This window comes from Asterias rubens, chromosome 13 (genome assembly GCF_902459465.1).
Source record: "Asterias rubens chromosome 13, eAstRub1.3, whole genome shotgun sequence".
NCBI lineage: Eukaryota > Metazoa > Echinodermata > Asteroidea > Forcipulatida > Asteriidae > Asterias > Asterias rubens.
In genome coordinates, this window is record NC_047074.1 from 2413533 (window position 1) to 2425001 (window position 11469).

General features: G+C 42.0%; 1 protein-coding gene across 1 annotated transcript; it reads right to left on the bottom strand.

The window, feature by feature from the left end:
* Positions 1–199: 199 nt before the first annotated feature.
* On the bottom strand, positions 200–8018 carry LOC117298257. The gene is made up of 5 exons (XM_033781397.1): positions 7695–8018; positions 3858–4213; positions 2953–3093; positions 1578–2759; positions 200–653 (listed from the first exon to the last, which is right to left on the bottom strand). The coding sequence occupies exons 2-5, from the start codon at positions 4159–4161 to the stop codon at positions 418–420; spliced, it is 1863 nt and encodes a 620-aa protein (XP_033637288.1). The 5' UTR covers positions 4162–4213; positions 7695–8018; the 3' UTR covers positions 200–417.
* Between the last annotated feature and the right edge of the window lie 3451 nt (positions 8019–11469).

Genomic DNA, 11469 nt, shown 5'->3' on the forward strand with positions numbered 1-11469 from the left:
AAATTTTGTTTAAGGCACTGGACACTATTGGTATTTACTGGGGACATTTTTTTTTTAAACTTACTTGTATACAGGCAACAGAGAGAGGTTGATAGCATAAAACATTGTGAGGAACGGCTCCCTCTGAAGTAACGTAGTTTTCGAGAAAGAAGTAATTTTCCACTAAAATATTATTTGAATTTGATTTCGAGACCTCAGAAGTAGATAGAAGCACACAACTTCGGGTGAAGACCGGTCTTTCAAATTACCAAAGGTGTCCAGTGTCTTTAACGAAAGAATATTATAACGATCTCAGCAAAAAGATCATTTGGATTAAAAAGCACAGCCGTTTTAAAACATGTGACTGGCGGCCATTAAAAAAAACCTCCTCATTCCTTTTTCAAAGAGAGAGGGCGCTAAACATGTTTTATTTTTGCCTTATGGAACTGGTGCTTGACTATTAGAAATCCCAACGACGTATTGGCTCGATCGTCGTCGTCTAACTTCCGCTTGCTCAACTTGACTTTGACGCCTTCGCCTACGTGTTGCGTCATATTTATGTTGAGGTTTCTTTAGCAGTGGTTCTAACGCCACAATGATGAAACAGACGAAAGAAACGATTCCTGCCGTGATATATGACGTATCGTAGCTGCCAGTGAAGTCAAAAAGACCACCTGATTAGACGGGAAGACAAGAAAAGCTGTAAACAACAATATTTGGGCTTCGTTTAATTTAGGCTTTCTAGAAAGCTCAGTTGGTAGAGCGACGTTAATCCGGAGGTAGTAGGTTCGAATCCCACTCTAGTCAATTCTTTGTTCAACCCCCAAAATCAAGTAGAAAGGTTCACTCATATCAACACTCATTGCGGGCGAGAATTTACCTGGTTTCGAGTCTCAAGATGCTTGACCCCCCCCCCCCCCCCTCACTCTGGGTCATTTTGACCACCAATCTGTGCTAAAATTGAAGCAGCATCCGAATAATAACCCGTGTGTAACCATTTTCCGCAAGCAGACTCAGAAATCTTTTAAGCTCCATGTGGGAACCGGGCTCCAAGTAAGTTTTAGAACCGGGTGTTTTTATGTACACTGCAAAGTGGCAAAAACCGGTGCGTTAAAATTGAAACAATTAGCCTTTTTGAGATAATGATGACGGACACTTTAGGAGTGCACTGTTTGGTTTGGGTGTATAAAGAAAAAATTACCCAAACCCAGAAGCCACATTTCAAAAAGACTTTCTGTGTTGTCACAAAAGATACCAACAGGTTTACACTTTAAACGTGGGGTGTAAAATTACAGTAGTCGCGACCAGGTGTGTCTGACGGCGCGCAGGACCCCCACCTATAGAGGAAGTGACCTATGTTTACATTCAAACCGCCCTCTGTTGAAAAAAATACTGTATACGTCATGTTTCGCCGGGCAAAAAAGACATGTAGTCATGGTAAGATTGCATACACTTTCTAGCTGGCTGCCAAAACACAAAGGTGTTTCCCGGCGATGTGCGCGAATCGTGTTATGGTTTTCGTGTGACGTCAGAGGTCCCATCGTCTATATATAGAGTGAGTCTCGAGAAAAGATATACATTTTTATTGCCAGACTTACCGACCACAAGAACCCCAGCCACATCACCGAGTCCGAGAAACATCATGTACAGCCCAATGGAATTCCCTGCTTTGGATTCCTTCACGGACTGATGGGCGAGTACCGGGAAGAGAGTGTTAGCCGCCCCGCTACTCACACCAAAAAACACGGCATAGATTGCCATCGTCTCGAAAGACTTGGTGAAGGGTAGCACCAGACAGCTTGCTGACATCACAAGTAGCATCAGTGCCATCATGCGAGATGGTGTAATCAGTTTTAACACGATGAACACACCGTGTGAGAGACGCCCTGCAAAGGAACCCGCCCCTATGATAGACGCCAGGAGGGCGGCCTCAGTGCTGGCGATATCAATACTCACCGCACGTGAAACGGTGTAGACGAGAGCTGCGTAGTACCCAAGGCCGAATAGGAAAGCCACTATACAAAGAGCAAGTAATCGTAAATTAGTCACCAGGAGACCAAGCTGGAATGTCGTCACGAGATAGCTGCAAGGATTGCAACACCTTTTGGTGTCAACTAATTCTGCTGTTGTGATGTCGCCATTTTGATTTTGTTGTCTTGACGCTTCCGAAAGTTCAACCGTAAAAATGACTTCAGATCTACGCCGTTGCTGATTCGGTGCGGGATAGTCGTTCTGTTTCACTAATTGTGAGTCGCCGTCTAGGTTTTCTCCCTTGATTTCTGGTCGAGGTGCTGTTTGAGTACCCGACTGCGAATTCTCCTCAAAGTTGTTGGATGTAGAACCGCCTTGTTTTTCCGTGGCAACTGTTGGTTCCGTCAAACGCAAACCTTCGTTCACAAAACTGCCACGTCTTGCACGTGAGCTTTGCTCTGACTCTTCGCCTTTTTCACTATTAGCGTTCTGGGCAAGTTCAACCCCAATAACCTGTTGAGTTGTATGAAGTTTTCTCTGTTCTCTGTGTATTGCCAGCTGTTCCTTTTCGCGGGTCGATGGATGATACAGGGCACCAGCGACGCATAGGTTAGTAGTAATTGAAGCCATGATCAACATGGCGCCCTGCCAGCCGTACCAGTCTAATAAAACCGTCATCAGGGGTGGAAATGCAACAATGCCGATACCCACTCCTGAAAATGAGATGCCCATGACTGCTGCTAGTCTAGTCTTGAAGTAAAAACTAATGATGATGATCGAAGGCTGGTAAACCAAACCTAAACCGATTCCTGACAAAACAAAATGTGGAAAAACATTGTTAAACTCATGCAAAAGATGCAACATTTAATGTTGCAATAAAGCTGTGTAAGAATTGGCGGTTACACCTATACGGCTATACTACGATACCATGCCTTAATTCAAGCTACCGTAGCACATCATCATTATTAAAAATGGCATTTTTCTAACTAATAGTCTTTTTACCTGCAGAAATCATCAGTAAGATGAGTTGATAGAGAAACGATGCCCGTGAAGCTACGACGACAGACGCTGTGGCCCAAAATCCACCAATCATGGCAACTGGCCGACAACCAAAACGCTTCGATAAAGCTGCTGCAAATGGACCTTGTTGGACAGTGGGAAATTGATTCGTTAAAGGTGGTAATTTTTCGGTATTTCACTTCACAGAAATTTGCATCATTGGAATGGATTGCTGGCAAACGTATCTTTGTTTGTTGGTACTTTTTGGTGACAGCTGCTGAGTGTGGGTTTGAATCCCCTCGGTCATGCACATGTGCCGTTGAGCAATGCACTTAACCATAATTGCTTCTTTAAAAGTTGGGAAGGTAGTGGACGATACCCATACCAACATCCATGCGTAATATTACGCACTGTGAAGGGGGTAACCCTGTTTCAGCCCAAGGTGGCAACATGCCCATGGTGTCAGTTGATTTGGGACGATGGCCCAAATCAGTTAAATGTAGCCCTCAACTTTGAGTGGCCATCCGTGGCCTTTGTTATGTAAGGTGATATCTCATAATTTATATATTTGTTGAAGGTTGCAATGCAAGGTACCCGACACAGACCACACACAGCATGACGTGGCAAGTTTGGTGATCATTAAACAGCTGCATATAGAATGGCAATTGTCGTGGGTTCGAATTCCACCTGAGTAACGTCTATGCCTTTTTAAACATGATACAGGGCATAACATATATCGGTGAGGGGGTAAAACATAGATCATTATCGACCTTATCGCTATTACTCGGTACGTGCGTAATACTAATAGGCATGGAATGAGGTGCATGCTGGTCTAGCTAGTGATCAAGTTTGATCGATAGCTAGACCAGCATGCACCTCATTCAACAACTACGTTCAAAAAGCCTCACCCGTAGACAACATGGCGAAAGCAGCGAGTGAACTAATCCAGCCCACAGATGCAGCACCCTCATCGAACACCTCCTGCCAGGTTACGAAGAACACCCCGAGAGATTTGACGAATCCTGAAGTCATCATGTGGACCACGAAGGCAGACAACGTCACAACCCACCTCCTGGCACCACCCTCAATGCAACTGCGGCAGCATGTCTTGTCGCCGTCATCTTCGTTTGCGTTCGGTGCAGCGTTGGCTTCAGTGGCACCAAATTCCGAATCGGGCCTAAGGGTCGAATTTTCTGCATGGCATTTCGACATGGTGGTGATGGATTCTTTATGAAATTTGGCACAGTTCTGCAGGGTTCAAAGCCTTAAATAAAGCACAAAATTATTTAAATAGATGGTAAAACAAACTTTTATCATTTTGATGGATAACAATGGTATATTTCGACATGTTTTTTTCCCAGCAAGAGTTGTGGGGCCCAATATCTCTAGTATTTATTTTGGGTATTTTGTTTATCTGTTTCATTAAAATATATGGTTAAGTTTTATTTTACGCTAACTGTTTTTGTGTTTGTTCTTCCTGTAAATTTGCTACATAGGATTACACCCACTTCATAGAATTGCTTACATTGCTTTCTTCGTTAGAAAAAAAGGGGGGGGGGGTCCGTACTCGTTAAGGTTTGCTTTTTATGGGCCCCTCCATCCCCTACATGTGTTTTGCATTGATTTTTAGTTTTTGTTTTCTATTATTGTACGATTGCATTTGCTTGTAATAAATTATTTATTACCTTCTGTGTAGACTAAGCAAGTCTCGCGCGTATTTGAACTTGCGGGACCATTATGTTCCAAACCTTATGGAGTTTTACGTGGGACAGTTTGTTTCGTCCATTATTTTAGTTTAACGTAGTTTATGACCATGAATATTAGAAATATTGTTGGAAATGTAATACTAGTTAACAAAACGTATACAAGTAAAATCCTTTCAACAAAAGAAATCCTACTTTCGGGATGTCGACTTCCCCAGATAAATTATCACAGGAAGACGACATCATAATTTTAGGATGTCGACTTCCCGAGATAAATTATCACAGCAAGACGACATCCTACTTTTGGGATATCGACATTCCGAGATAAATTATCACAGGAAGACGACATTCTTCTTTTAGAATGTCGACTTCCCGAGATAAATTATCACAGGAAGATGACAACTGACGTTTAGGATATCGACATACCGAGATAAATTATCACAGCAAGACGACATCCTACTATTAGGATGTCGACATCCCGAGATAAATTATCACAGGAAGACGACATCCTACTTTTAGGATGTCCACATTCCGAGATAAATTATCACAGGAAGACGACATTCTTCTTTAAAAATGTCGACTGTTTGTAGTTATAAGACTCCTTGGGATAGGAGAACAATTTGGAAAAACCGTGACCTCAATTTGACCTCTATTTCCAGGTCAACCGGAAGTGGGACCATATCTCAAGAACTACTCAACCGATTTTCAATTTGTTTTCACTTACAGACTCCTTGACATTAATAATGACTGTCAAAACTTGTGACCCCATGTTGGCCTCTACGTCCGGGTGAACCGGAAGTGGGACCATACGCCAAGTACTATACAACCGATTTTCAATCCTGTTTGTTCAATTTTATCCTCCTAAGGCATTCAAAATAAACTTTGAAAATCCATGACCCCAAGTTGACCTCTACTTCCGGGTCAACCAGAAGTGGCACCATATCTCAAGAACTACATAACCGATTTTCTAACTTTTTTTCAGTTACAGACTCCTTGGGCGTTAGAGATTAGCCTTAGGTTACCGTGACCCCATGAAGTGGCACCGTAACTCAAGACACTGTACAGTATTTTTCAAACTTTTTTTCAGTTATAGACTCCTTGGTAATGTTAACACTTAATCAAAGCAAACGAACACGGAACAGCTTTGTGTTTGTTCACAAACACCTAATGTCTAGTTGTTAAGTGTCTTGCTCGAGGAAGTGTCACGACTGGGACTCGACGCACAATCTGCTGAATAGAACTTAAACCACAGAGCTTGAGTTCGGTATTCTTATCCGCTCGGGACACGCAGTATTTAAATTTTGAAGAAAAAAACAGCCTTTAAAGACAATGGACACTATTGGTAATTGTCAACGACTAGTTTCGGGTCACTTAATGTATCTCAACATGTATAAAATAACAAACCTGTGAAAGTTTGAGCTCTATCGGTCATCGAAGTTGCGAGATAATGATTAGTAAAAACACCGTTGTCACACCAAGTTGTGTGCTTTCAAATGCTTGATTTTGTGACCTCAAATTCTGAATCTGAGGTCTCGAAATCAAATTCGTGGAAAATGACTTCGTTTTCAAAAACTACGTCACTTCAGAAGGAGCCGTTTCTCACGGTGTTTTATACTATCAACCTCTTCCAATTACTCGTTACCAAGTAAGGTTTTATGCTAATAATTATTCTGAGTAATAGCCAATAGTGTCCACTGCCTTCAATGAGTTTATTGCATCTGCCCGAATTTCGGGCCGCGCCCCGAATATAACATAAAAGCCTACAACAATACAGCTGCAGTATAGCTTCTTTGGAATTATACAATTTTTCGGGTCAAATCGAACAAAAAGCGGACCCGTGACATCTGGAATGTTGACATAATTCTACCTTTGGCAGAAGTTGTATATATTAGCCTAGCATGGTAAATTCATGTAAAACATTCACATGCACCAAACACCTGAACAATACGATCAGCATGTGAGTGTATAAAATAACTATACCTTGACACATTGTTAACCTGAACTAAATGCTATTGATGCTTATTTTAATACACAGACGGGGGAATAACACCCTTCACTGAGTGGGCGAAAATGGCGCGGCGCAACGTCACAGCCCCGAGTTTTTGCAATCGATGTAGCCATAAATGCAAAACAAAAACAGATGATGACTACAGTTTGTAATAGTACCACACAACTACAAAAAAAACAAAAAACATTCCATCTTTCATCTTTCCAAATATTCGCACCATTGCACTCATAAACATTCATTATTTTTATAACAGACAGCACCACACTGAGTCTGTGTATGTGTAAGTGTTTTTATATAACACCCAAGCAGATCCTTGCCATTTGATTGGAGGATTGTCCGTCACGTGATAGCAAATAAAAGTACCATTGCACGCTGAGTCACTCGCCGTGCTTTTTCGTTCCATCCGAAAAGTACCATTGCACGCTGGCACGCTGCCAGCGTGCAATGGTACTTTTCGGATGGAACGAAAAAGCTGAGTAAAAACATCACTGCGTGCGCGTGTCTTTGGTAACGCAGCAGGTGTTACTGCAAGAAAGCATAGTAAAATTACTAGCATTCGGCTTCTACAGTTGAAATTGTTTGTTTTGGAAGTTGTTTCTTTCAATCAAAATGACAAAGTTCTACTTGGATGTTATATAAAACAAATAATGAATGTTTTTCATTCGTGCAATGGTGCGAATAATATGTTCATTCGTTGAAAGCTGGAATGTTCCATTCAACTCGGCTCCGCCTCGTTGAATGGAACATTCCATCTTTCAACTCATGAACATATTCGCACCATTGCACTCATAAACATTCATTATGTGTATAATATACTGATCTACCTTTTATTATTTTATTTATTTATTATTATTAAAGCCATTATACACTTTCGGTACAGAAAAAAAAAGTTCACAGATTTACAAATAATTTACAGGGTTTACGAAAGGTAATGGTGAAAGACTTCTCTTGAAATATTATTCCATGAAATGCTTAACCTTGTTGATAAGATTATGAATTAAAATAAAATGAATATATTAATCCTTGACTCTTACCTTCGTTTTAATCCGCTGTGATGGCCCTTTCTAAACCCATGGTTTGTAAACTATCATGCACGGAATTAGGAAATGACTAGTTCTCTTCTACACACACGAAGCTATAGCTTCATCTCTCGTTGTGTGCCGAAGGAGCTACACCGGGGAAATCGTCGTTTTCACCAGCACCCCTGCTGCCTCTCATGGTAATCCAGCAACCCTCCGGACTACGGGTCATTAGCCAACTTATAACACAACCCACTGCACTACTTTGATATTCAATGGTCTTATTACCTGACTAAACCAGTACATGCACAATGAGGTTGCTTATGAAAGCCAGCAAGAGCCTGCTGGTTCGAGGGAATAATGAAGGTCACAAAACCTTTGTTGACACACGGAGAAAGTGTGACGTCAGATGTTCATTGTCACAAGCGTTCCTTGAAAAGTACACATCCTTGAGCAAGTTCGAGCGCGCACATTAGTCCACCAGTGGTCGGCCACAGACTATAGCAACGCACATGCGCAGTGACATACTCACCCGAACGACTCGTTGGTAGTCTAGTCAACCTTCCACCTTTTCGCTAAAGTGTCACTGGTTCCCCTCTGCGCTTAACACATGTTAGAATGGAGCATGCTGTTAGAATGAAACATGCTGTTGGGACCAGTGAAGAAACCATGGGCTTGAGGCTGGTTCCAAATGGTCGACCACAGTAGTCAACCAATGGTCGACCAGCCCGGGTTCGAGTCAAAATGGTCAACCTTTAGTTAACCATTGTGCCCACTCGACCTTGTTCCTTGTGGTGGTTGTGAATGGGGGACTTTGAGGCGCTAGATGGCAGCAGAATTACCAGGTAAATTTCCATTGTTGACATAGTTCTGAGCATGCGTACATTACCGAGAACAATGGATTTTACCTGGTAAGTCTGCTGCATGCGACCAAGCGTCAAAAGTCCCCCATTGCTCGGAGTTGGGAGTTGCGAGTTGACCGTCGTAGTTGTACACGGTCGGCCATTTTATGGGGAGTCAAAAACTTGCTCCACAAAATAGAGTGCCGTGTTTATTCACGACGACGTATAAAGTAAACCATGCAATTTCGAGGCATATTTATGTCGAACATTATCATTCTACTTTCAAAACAATTTCTCTAACCATGCATTTTATAATAAACGGTTTCAATCGCTTTTTCATAGACCAACTCGCCAGATCCAAGGCAGAGATGCTATGTCAGATTTTTGGCCGATTTGACCCAAAAATTGTGATTTAAAATTCAACAGGTATTTTGATGGGGGTCGAGAAAGTTACAAGCTTTCATTTGAGCCATTGCTAGAAAAAGTCCGCCAATTATTAGTACATAGCAGTGTAATAAAGTGCTCAAAATTAGTTGTTGTCGGGATCCCGACAATATATCACGTGACCAATTCTTATGTGTTTTATAAGAAACGTTTTAAAAAATTTTCATGGTTCCTGACCATTAAAAGTAAAGGTTAAACTTTTTTTCGTTAGAGCCGGTGATACTCTTTGAATTAGCATTCACTCAAAAAAATATATATTTTAATGTTTGGGGCCAAAAATCTGACATAGCATCTTTACTAAAGGCACATTGATGTATGGGCACGATAGCTTTTTGGAAGCGTCACAAAAGAACATTTCCATCTAAATATCTCAAAATTAAAGTTTGTTCTGTCCAACGCTGTGTCCTGTTTCGCAAGGATTTGTCTATACTTTGCAGCGCTTTTTCACTGCCTGAACAACAACGTCTTGCACCAAGTACTATAAGTTAGTCCGGGTGTTTGTCTGATGTGTGCGTTTGCAATAATCTGTCTTAGAAAAAAATCTATCGTTGCCGTTAATTTTTAGAAGCCAACAGCCAAGACCCACATCATTTCTCTTGAATAAAACTAGATTAACAAGTGAACAAAACGAGGGAAATTGAGATTATGTTTTAATTTGCACCATGTTTATAACCAAAGCATCTTCAAGTCGGCCTGCAGTACTCAGGGACATGACTCCTTGTTTGGTCAGCAGAGGATCCGGAATCTGCGTCAGTTGACCCATTTCTGGGTCAGTTTGATCCAGATTCACTGACCAGCTATGGACTCGCTGTTGACTCGGAATTTGGGGTATAAAGGCCTATACTTTGTTATCAGCAACGGGGAGTTCTAGAGCGTTGAGCGTGTAGTCAGTTCACGGGAACTCTTTCAAGAAAAACAAGAAAAACAAAAACCCCAAAAATTAATAGTAACAACAAAAAACAAATCAACGGCAATATCAAGTTTGTCTTTTGATTGCATACCGTGTTTTTAGAAGATTCTCGGCTACATCGACTTGTGCTTTGATTGAAAAATATTGATCGTCTTTATGTACACGCTGCCGAGCCACCTCGCAGGCGAAGTAACAAAACATCTGCCATATGGTAACGAATATATTCTACATGAATAGCCATTTATATAGGGATTACCCTGGCCTGAACATACGTCACACTTCAAGGCTCGTCAATAACTTTACGGGATAGAAGACAAGTATCTTAGCCTTGCTCAAGGCAGTCGAATTATTCACTCCGAAAAAAGACCGCCGCTGTATATAAACCCACCCGTATTCACTGTGCGTAACATCGCACGACACGACCCCCGTACACTATCCGCATGCGGAGGCCGTCAGTCGAATTATTCACTCCGAAAAAAGACCGCCGCTGTATAAAAACCCAGTGCGTAACATCGCACGACACGACCCCCGTACACTATCCGGTGTGGCGGTTTCAGTCTTCCGCCGTGTTCAGTTTTCCGGGTGACGTAGCCGGACATTTCACCACGTTGTTGGAACGGTTTAAGCTTTCCGGCGTGTTCAGTTTTCCGGGTGACGTAGCCAGACAAAAATACAGCCGCGAGTACCCTGGCGAGTACTGTAGTTCTCTCAGTGACCCCAAATTGTTTATTATTACAATTCTTTTCTGTTTAGTCACATTCTCTTGCCCCATCTTTACACGTATTCATGCGTACAGCTGTAAGCAGGTCACACTGCTTGTGCCACACCAAATTCTCTCATACGATCCACGCGTTCGCCGCTCGTTGTACTCGTGGACGCCGCCATGACAGCTACCGGAGAGTAACACGGATGACTCAATACAGCACTAAAAATTGACTACTTTTGCTTGCTGTGCGCAGGCATCGCATGACGTAATGTTACCGTATTTGGTCATTCGGAAAACTGAACACGGCGGAAAGTTGAAACCGCCACACCGGGACGGCCTCCGATGATGCAGTTAGTGGTACGAGTGCGGATGACTTGAATGTGTGCACAGTAGTCGTACGATGTGACAGTGTGTATACGGGTGGGCCATGCGGTGTGATCGCACGCACCACGTACAGGGTATACGGGTGGGTTTACAGCGGCATCTTTTCGGAGCGAATAATGCGACTGCCTTGAGCAAGGCTACAAGGGTATCTAGGAATACCCTGTGTGTTTGAAAACTTTTTCCAAGGCCGCCAGCGGCGGCACACAAACAGCCGTACTTGAACCAGTTTCGTAAAAGCACGCGACTACTCATAAAAAGGGGGACAATTATCTGCAATTTTGAAACTAACTAGATTGGTAAATAACCGACTGAATTTATTTTATATTGTTATATCATTATAAAAGAATAATTATAATATAAAATCAGTTAAAACTTATAAATCGTTACAAGTGTAATAAACAGTGCAATAAAAACATAAATACGTTAAATTTAATTCACCCATACGTAGAATGAACTTTCCCGGATATAGCAAAAACAGTACGTCATCCGTGTGTTTCTAAAGTT

Coding starts and splice junctions, on each gene's coding strand:
- LOC117298257 (XM_033781397.1), bottom strand. CDS start 4,161: ATGTCGAAATGCCATGCAGAAAATTCGACCCTTAGGCCCGATTCGGAA. Junction 2,760..2,952: donor CTTACTGATGATTTCTGCAG/GTAAAAAGACTA, acceptor TTGTTTTGTCAG/GAATCGGTTTAGGTTTGGTT. Junction 654..1,577: donor GGCTGGGGTTCTTGTGGTCG/GTAAGTCTGGCA, acceptor CCGTCTAATCAG/GTGGTCTTTTTGACTTCACT.